General features: G+C 58.7%; 3 protein-coding genes across 3 annotated transcripts; all 3 read right to left on the reverse strand.

Moving 5' to 3' along the window:
• Positions 1 to 380: 380 nt before the first annotated feature.
• Positions 381 to 722, reverse strand: LOC139386335 (small proline-rich protein 3-like). The gene has a single exon (XM_071131866.1). It carries the CDS (start codon positions 720 to 722, stop codon positions 381 to 383), a length of 342 nt encoding a protein of 113 aa, XP_070987967.1.
• Positions 723 to 729: 7 nt separating this feature from the next.
• LOC139386342 (small proline-rich protein 3-like) lies at positions 730 to 1,239 on the reverse strand. Its single transcript, XM_071131879.1, has one exon. It carries the CDS (start codon positions 1,237 to 1,239, stop codon positions 730 to 732), a length of 510 nt encoding a protein of 169 aa, XP_070987980.1.
• Positions 1,240 to 1,475: 236 nt separating this feature from the next.
• On the reverse strand, positions 1,476 to 1,817 carry LOC139386350 (small proline-rich protein 3-like). Its single transcript, XM_071131889.1, has one exon. The coding sequence runs from the start codon at positions 1,815 to 1,817 to the stop codon at positions 1,476 to 1,478; it is 342 nt and encodes a 113-aa protein (XP_070987990.1).
• Between the last annotated feature and the right edge of the window lie 6,099 nt (positions 1,818 to 7,916).

Consider the following 7,916-nt stretch of genomic DNA (forward strand, 5'->3'; position numbering starts at 1 on the left):
AGGGCCGTGTGTGTGTTGTTTCCCCAGCAGCCGTCATGATAGGGTCAGTTATGAGGACCATGGTAGGGTCAGTTATGAGGATCATGGTACGGTCAGTTATGAGGACCATGGTAGGGTCAGTTATGAGGTTCATGGTAGGGTCAGTTATGAGGACCATGTTAGGGTCAGTTATGAGGTTCATGGTGTTGTCAAGTATGAGGTCCATGGTAGGGTCAGTTATGAGGATCATGGTAGGGTCAGGTATGAGGATCATGGTAGGGTCAGGTATGAGGTTTATGGTAGGGTCAGTTATGAGGTCCATGGTAGGGTCAATTATGAGGATCATGGTAGGGTCAGTTATGAGGATCATGGTGCTGTCAGGTACGAGGACCATGGTAGGGTCAGGTATGAGGACCAGGTATGAGTTTCATGGCAGGGTCAGGTATGAGGATCATGGTAGGGTCAGGTATAAGGACCATGGTAGGGTCAGTTATGAGGATCATGGTGTTGTCAGGTATGAGGATCATGGTAGGGTCAGGTATGGTGATCATGGTGTTGTCAGTTATGAGGACCATGGTAGGGTCAGTTATGAGGACCATGGTAGGGTCAGGTATGAGGACCATGGTAGGGTCAGGTATGAGGACCATGGTAGGGTCAGGTAAGAGAACCATGGTATGGTCAGGTATGAGGACCATGGTAGGGTTAGGTATGGTGAAAATGGTGTTGTCTGGCATGAGGACCATGGTAGGGTCAGGTATGAGGACCAGGTACGAGGACCAGGGTAGTATCAGCTATGAGGACCATAGTAGGGTCGGGTATGAGGATCATGGTGTTGTCAGGTATGAGGTTCATGGTGTTGTCAGGTATGAGGTCCATGGTAGGATCAGTTATGAGGATCATGGTAGGGTCAGGTATGAGGATCATGGTAGGGTCAGGTATGAGGTTCATGGTGTTGTCAGGTATGAGGTCCATGGTAGGATCACTTATGAGGATCATGGTAGGGTCAGGTATGAGGATCATGGTAGGGTCAGGTATGAGGATCATGGTAGGATCAGGAATGGTGATCATGGTAGGGTCAGGTATGAGGATCATGGTAGGGTCAGGTATGAGGTTTATGGTAGGGTCAGTTATGAGGACCATGGTAGGGTCAGTTATGAGGTTCATGGTGTTGTCAGGTATGAGGTCCATGGTAGGGTCAGTTATGAGGATCATGGTAGGGTCAGTTATGAGGATCATGGTGCTGTCAGGTACGAGGACCATGTTAGGGTCAGGTATGAGGACCAGGTATGAGTTTCATGGCAGGGTCAGGTATGAGGATCATGGTAGGGTCAGGTATAAGGACCATGGTAGGGTCAGTTATGAGGATCATGGTAGGGTCAGGTATGAGGATCATGATGTTGTCAGGTATGAGGATCATGGTAGGGTCAGGTATTGTGATCATGGTGTTGTCAGGTATGAGGACCATGGTAGGGTCAGTTATGAGGACCATGGTAGGGTCAGGTATGAGGACCAGGTATGAGTTTCATGGCAGGGTCAGGTATGAGGATCATGGTAGGGTCAGGTATAAGGACCATGGTAGGGTCAGTTATGAGGATCATGGTAGGGTCAGGTATGAGGATCATGATGTTGTCAGGTATGAGGATCATGGTAGGGTCAGGTATTGTGATCATGGTGTTGTCAGGTATGAGGACCATGGTAGGGTCAGTTATGAGGACCATGGTAGGGTCAGGTATGAGGACCATGGTAGGGTCAGGTATGAGGACCATGGTAGGGTCAGGTATGAGGACCATGGTAGGGTTAGGTATGGTGATCATGGTGTTGTCTGGTATGAGGACCATGGTAGGCTCAGGTATGAGGACCAGGTACGAGGATCATGGTAGGGTCTGGTATGAGGACCATGGTAGGGTCAGTTATGAGGATCATGGTAGGATCAGGTAAGAGGACCATGGTAGGGTTAGGTATGGTGAAAATGGTGTTGTCAGGTATGACAACCATGGTAGGTTCAGGTATGAGGATCATGGAAGGGTCTGGACAGCTCAGATAGGCCCAGGACAGCTCAGACAGGCCCAGGATAGCTCAGACAGGCCCAGGACAGCTCAGACAGACGCAGGACCCAGGACAGCTCAGACAAGCCCAGAACAGCTCAGACAGACCCAGGACATCTCAGACAGACGCAGGACCCCGGACAGCTCAGACAAGCCCAGGACAGCTCAGACAGGCCCAGGACAGCTCAGACAGTTGCAGGGCCCAGGACAGCTCAGACATGCCCAGAATAGCTTAGACAGGCCCAGGACAGCTCAGACATGCCCAGGACAGCTCAGACAGGCCCAGGACCCAGGACAGCTCAGACATGCCCATGATAGCTCAGACAAGCCCAGGACAGCTCATACAGACCCAGGACAGCTCAGACAGGCCCAGGACAGCTCAGACAGGCCCAGGACAGCTCAGACAGACCCAGGACAGCTCAGACAGGCCCAGGACAGCTCAGACAGGCCCAGGACAGCTCAGACAGGCCCAGGACAGCTCAGACAGGCCCAGGACAGCTCAGACAGGCCCAGGACAGCTCAGACAGTCGCAGGGCCCAGGACAGCTCAGACAAGCCCAGGACAGCTCAGACAGGCCCAGGACAGCTCAGACAGTCGCAGGGCCCAGGACAGCTCAGACAGGCCCAGGACAGCTCAGACAGTCGCAGGGCCCAGGACAGCTCAGACAGGCCCAGGACAGCTCAGACAGGCCCAGGACAGCTCAGACAGTCGCAGGGCCCAGGACAGCTCAGACAGACACAGGGCCCAGGACAGCTCAGGGCCCAGGACAGCTTAGACAGACCCTGGGCCCAGGACAGCTCAGGCAGGCCCAGGACAGCTCAGACAGACACAGAGCCCAGGACAGCTCAGGGCCCAGGACAGCTCAGACAGGCCCAGGATCCAGGACAGCTCAGACAGGCCCAGGACAGCTCAGACAGGCCCAGACAGCTCAGACAGGCCCAGGACAGCTCAGACAAGCCCAGAACAGCTCAGACAGACCCAAGACATCTCAGACAGACACAGTGCCCAGGACAGCTCAAACAAGCCCAGGACAGCTCAGACAAGCCAAGGATAGCTCAGACAAGCCCAGGACAGCTCAGACAAGCCCAGGACAGCTCAGACAGGCCCAGGATAGCTAAGACATGCCCAGGACAGCTCAGACATGCCCAGGATAGCTCAGACAGGCCCAGGACCCAGGACAGCTTAGACATGCCCAGGGTAGCTCAGACAGGCCCAGGACAGTTCAGACAGGCCCAGGATAGCTCAGACAGGCCCAGGACAGCTCAGACATGCTCAGGATAACTCAGACAGGCCCAGGACCCAGGACAGCTCAGACATGCCCAGAATACTTAGACAGGCCCAGGACAGCTCAGACATTCCCAGGACAGCTCAGACAGGCCCAGGAACCAGGACAGCTCAGACATGCCCAGGATAGCTCAGACAAGCCCAGGACAGCTCATACAGACCCAGGACAGCTCAGACAGAACCAGGACAGCTCAGACAGGCCCAGGACAGCTCAGACAGTTGCAGGGCCCAGGACAGCTCAGACATGCCCAGAATAGCTTATACAGGCCCAGGACAGCTCAGACATGCCCAGGACAGCTCAGACAGAACCAGGACCCAGGACAGCTCAGACATGCCCAGGATAGCTCAGACAAGCCCAGGACAGCTCATACAGACCCAGGACAGCTCAGACAGGCCCAGGACAGCTCAGACAGGCCCAGGACAGCTCAGACAGACCCAGGACAGCTCAGACAGGCCCAGGACAGCTCAGACAGGCCCAGGACAGCTCAGACAGGCCCAGGACAGCTCAGACAGGCCCAGGACAGCTCAGACAGGCCCAGTACAGCTCAGACAGTCGCAGGGCCCAGGACAGCTCAGACAAGCCCAGGACAGCTCAGACAGGCCCAGGACAGCTCAGACAGTCGCAGGGCCCAGGACAGCTCAGACAGGCCCAGGACAGCTCAGACAGTCGCAGGGCCCAGGACAGCTCAGACAGGCCCAGGACAGCTCAGACAGGCCCAGGACAGCTCAGACAGTCGCAGGGCCCAGGACAGCTCAGACAGACACAGGGCCCAGGACAGCTCAGGGCCCAGGACAGCTTAGGCAGACCCTGGGCCCAGGACAGCTCAGACAGGCCCAGGACAGCTCAGACAGACACAGAGCCCAGGACAGCTCAGGGCCCAGGACAGCTCAGACAGGCCCAGGATCCAGGACAGCTCAGACAGGCCCAGGACAGCTCAGACAGGCCCAGGACAGCTCAGACAAGCACAGAACAGCTCGGACAGACCCAGGACATCTCAGACAGACGCAGGGCCCAGGACAGCTCAGACAGACGCAGGGCCCAGGACAGCTCAGACAAGCCCAGGACAGCTCAGACAAGCCAAGGACAGCTCAGACAAGCCCAGGACAGCTCAGACAAGCCCAGGATAGCTCAGACAGGCCCAGGATAGCTCAGACATGCCCAGGACAGCTCAGACAGGCCCAGGACATCTTAGACAGGCCCAGGATAGTTCAGACAGGCCCAGGACCCAGGACAGCTCAGACAAGCCCAGGACAGCTCAGACAGGCCCAGGACAGCTCATACAGACCCAGGACAGCTCAGACAGGCCCAGGACAGCTCAGACAAGCCCAGGACAGCTCAGACAGGCCCAGGAACCAGGACAGCTCAGACAAGCCCAGGACAGCTCAGACAGGCCCAGAACAGCTCAGACAGGCCCAGGACAGCTCAGACAGACCCAGGACAGCTCAGACAGGCCCAGGACAGCTCAGACAGACCCAGGACAGCTCAGACACGCCCAGGACAGCTCAGACAGGCCCAGGACAGCTTAGGCAGACCCTGGGCCCAGGACAGCTCAGACAGGCCCAGGACAGCTCAGACAGACACAGAGCCCAGGACAGCTCAGGGCCCAGGACAGCTCAGACAGGCCCAGGATCCAGGACAGCTCAGACAGGCCCAGGACTGCTCAGACAGGCCCAGGACAGCTCAGACAAGCACAGAACAGCTCGGACAGACCCAGGACATCTCAGACAGACGCAGGGCCCAGGACAGCTCAGACAGACGCAGGGCCCAGGACAGCTCAGACAAGCCCAGGACAGCTCAGACAAGCCAAGGACAGCTCAGACAAGCCCAGGACAGCTCAGACAAGCCCAGGATAGCTCAGACAGGCCCAGGATAGCTCAGACATGCCCAGGACAGCTCAGACAGGCCCAGGACATCTTAGACAGGCCCAGGATAGTTCAGACAGGCCCAGGACCCAGGACAGCTCAGACATGCCCAGGACAGCTCACACATGCCAAGGACAGCTCAGACATACCCACGACAGCTCAGACAGGCCCAGGACAGCTCAGACAAGCCCAGGACAGCTCAGACAGGCCCAGGAACCAGGACAGCTCAGACAAGCCCAGGACAGCTCAGACAGGCCCAGAACAGCTCAGACAGGCCCAGGACAGCTCAGACAGACCCAGGACAGCTCAGACAGGCCCAGGACAGCTCAGACAGACCCAGGACAGCTCAGACACGCCCAGGACAGCTCAGACAGGCCCAGGATAGCTCAGACAGGCCCAGGACCCAGGACAGCTCAGACAAGCCCAGGACAGCTCAGACAGGCCCAGGACAGCTCAGACAGTCGCAGGGCCCAGGACAGCTCAGACAGGCCCAGGACAGCTCAGACAGTCGCAGGGCCCAGGACAGCTCAGACAGGCCCAGGACAGCTCAGACAGGCCCAGGACAGCTCAGACAGACCCAGGACAGCTCAGACAGGCCCAGGACAGCTCAGACAGGCCCAGGACAGCTCAGACAGGCCCAGGACAGCTCAGACAGGCCCAGGACAGCTCAGACAGGCCCAGTACAGCTCAGACAGTCGCAGGGCCCAGGACAGCTCAGACAAGCCCAGGACAGCTCAGACAGGCCCAGGACAGCTCAGACAGTCGCAGGGCCCAGGACAGCTCAGACAGGCCCAGGACAGCTCAGACAGTCGCAGGGCCCAGGACAGCTCAGACAGGCCCAGGACAGCTCAGACAGGCCCAGGACAGCTCAGACAGTCGCAGGGCCCAGGACAGCTCAGACAGACACAGGGCCCAGGACAGCTCAGGGCCCAGGACAGCTTAGGCAGACCCTGGGCCCAGGACAGCTCAGACAGGCCCAGGACAGCTCAGACAGACACAGAGCCCAGGACAGCTCAGGGCCCAGGACAGCTCAGACAGGCCCAGGATCCAGGACAGCTCAGACAGGCCCAGGACTGCTCAGACAGGCCCAGGACAGCTCAGACAAGCACAGAACAGCTCGGACAGACCCAGGACATCTCAGACAGACGCAGGGCCCAGGACAGCTCAGACAGACGCAGGGCCCAGGACAGCTCAGACAAGCCCAGGACAGCTCAGACAAGCCAAGGACAGCTCAGACAAGCCCAGGACAGCTCAGACAAGCCCAGGATAGCTCAGACAGGCCCAGGATAGCTCAGACATGCCCAGGACAGCTCAGACAGGCCCAGGACATCTTAGACAGGCCCAGGATAGTTCAGACAGGCCCAGGACCCAGGACAGCTCAGACAAGCCCAGGACAGCTCAGACAGGCCCAGGACAGCTCATACAGACCCAGGACAGCTCAGACAGGCCCAGGACAGCTCAGACAAGCCCAGGACAGCTCAGACAGGCCCAGGAACCAGGACAGCTCAGACAAGCCCAGGACAGCTCAGACAGGCCCAGAACAGCTCAGACAGGCCCAGGACAGCTCAGACAGACCCAGGACAGCTCAGACAGGCCCAGGACAGCTCAGACAGACCCAGGACAGCTCAGACACGCCCAGGACAGCTCAGACAGGCCCAGGACAGCTTAGGCAGACCCTGGGCCCAGGACAGCTCAGACAGGCCCAGGACAGCTCAGACAGACACAGAGCCCAGGACAGCTCAGGGCCCAGGACAGCTCAGACAGGCCCAGGATCCAGGACAGCTCAGACAGGCCCAGGACTGCTCAGACAGGCCCAGGACAGCTCAGACAAGCACAGAACAGCTCGGACAGACCCAGGACATCTCAGACAGACGCAGGGCCCAGGACAGCTCAGACAGACGCAGGGCCCAGGACAGCTCAGACAAGCCCAGGACAGCTCAGACAAGCCAAGGACAGCTCAGACAAGCCCAGGACAGCTCAGACAAGCCCAGGATAGCTCAGACAGGCCCAGGATACCTCAGACATGCCCAGGACAGCTCAGACAGGCCCAGGACATCTTAGACAGGCCCAGGATAGTTCAGACAGGCCCAGGACCCAGGACAGCTCAGACAAGCCCAGGACAGCTCAGACAGGCCCAGGACAGCTCAGACAGACCCAGGACAGCTCAGACAGGCCCAGGACAGCTCAGACAGGCCCAGGACAGCTCAGACAGGCCCAGGAACCAGGACAGCTCAGACAAGCCCAGGACAGCTCAGACAGGCCCAGAACAGCTCAGACAGGCCCAGGACAGCTCAGACAGACCCAGGACAGCTCAGACAGGCCCAGGACAGCTCAGACAGACCCAGGACAGCTCAGACACGCCCAGGACAGCTCAGACAGGCCCAGGATAGCTCAGACAGGCCCAGGACCCAGGACAGCTCAGACAAGCCCAGGATAGCTCAGACAGCTCCAGGACAGCTCAGACAGATCCAGGACAGCTCAGACAGGCCCAGGACAGCTCAGACAGACCCAGGACAGCTCAGACAGGCCCAGGACAGCTCAGACAGGCCCAGGACAGCTCAGACAGGCCCAGGACAGCTCAGACAGGCCCAGGACAGCTCAGACAGGCCCAGGACAGCTCAGACAGTCGCAGGGCCCAGGACAGCTCAGACAAGCCCAGGACAGCTCAGACAGGCCCAGGACAGCTCAGACAGTCGCAGGGCCCAGGACAGCTCAGACAGGCCCAGGACAGCTCAGACAGTCGCA

Source organism: Oncorhynchus clarkii, chromosome 3, assembly GCF_045791955.1.
Source record: "Oncorhynchus clarkii lewisi isolate Uvic-CL-2024 chromosome 3, UVic_Ocla_1.0, whole genome shotgun sequence".
NCBI lineage: Eukaryota > Metazoa > Chordata > Actinopteri > Salmoniformes > Salmonidae > Oncorhynchus > Oncorhynchus clarkii.

Bases quoted from the DNA above. Each gene is read 5' to 3' on its own strand.
- LOC139386335 (XM_071131866.1), bottom strand. From the start codon at position 722: ATGGTCCTCATGCCAGACAACACCATTTTCACCATACCTAACCCTACC.
- LOC139386342 (XM_071131879.1), bottom strand. From the start codon at position 1,239: ATGGTCCTCGTACCTGACAGCACCATGATCCTCATAACTGACCCTACC.
- LOC139386350 (XM_071131889.1), bottom strand. From the start codon at position 1,817: ATGGTCCTCATACCAGACAACACCATGATCACCATACCTAACCCTACC.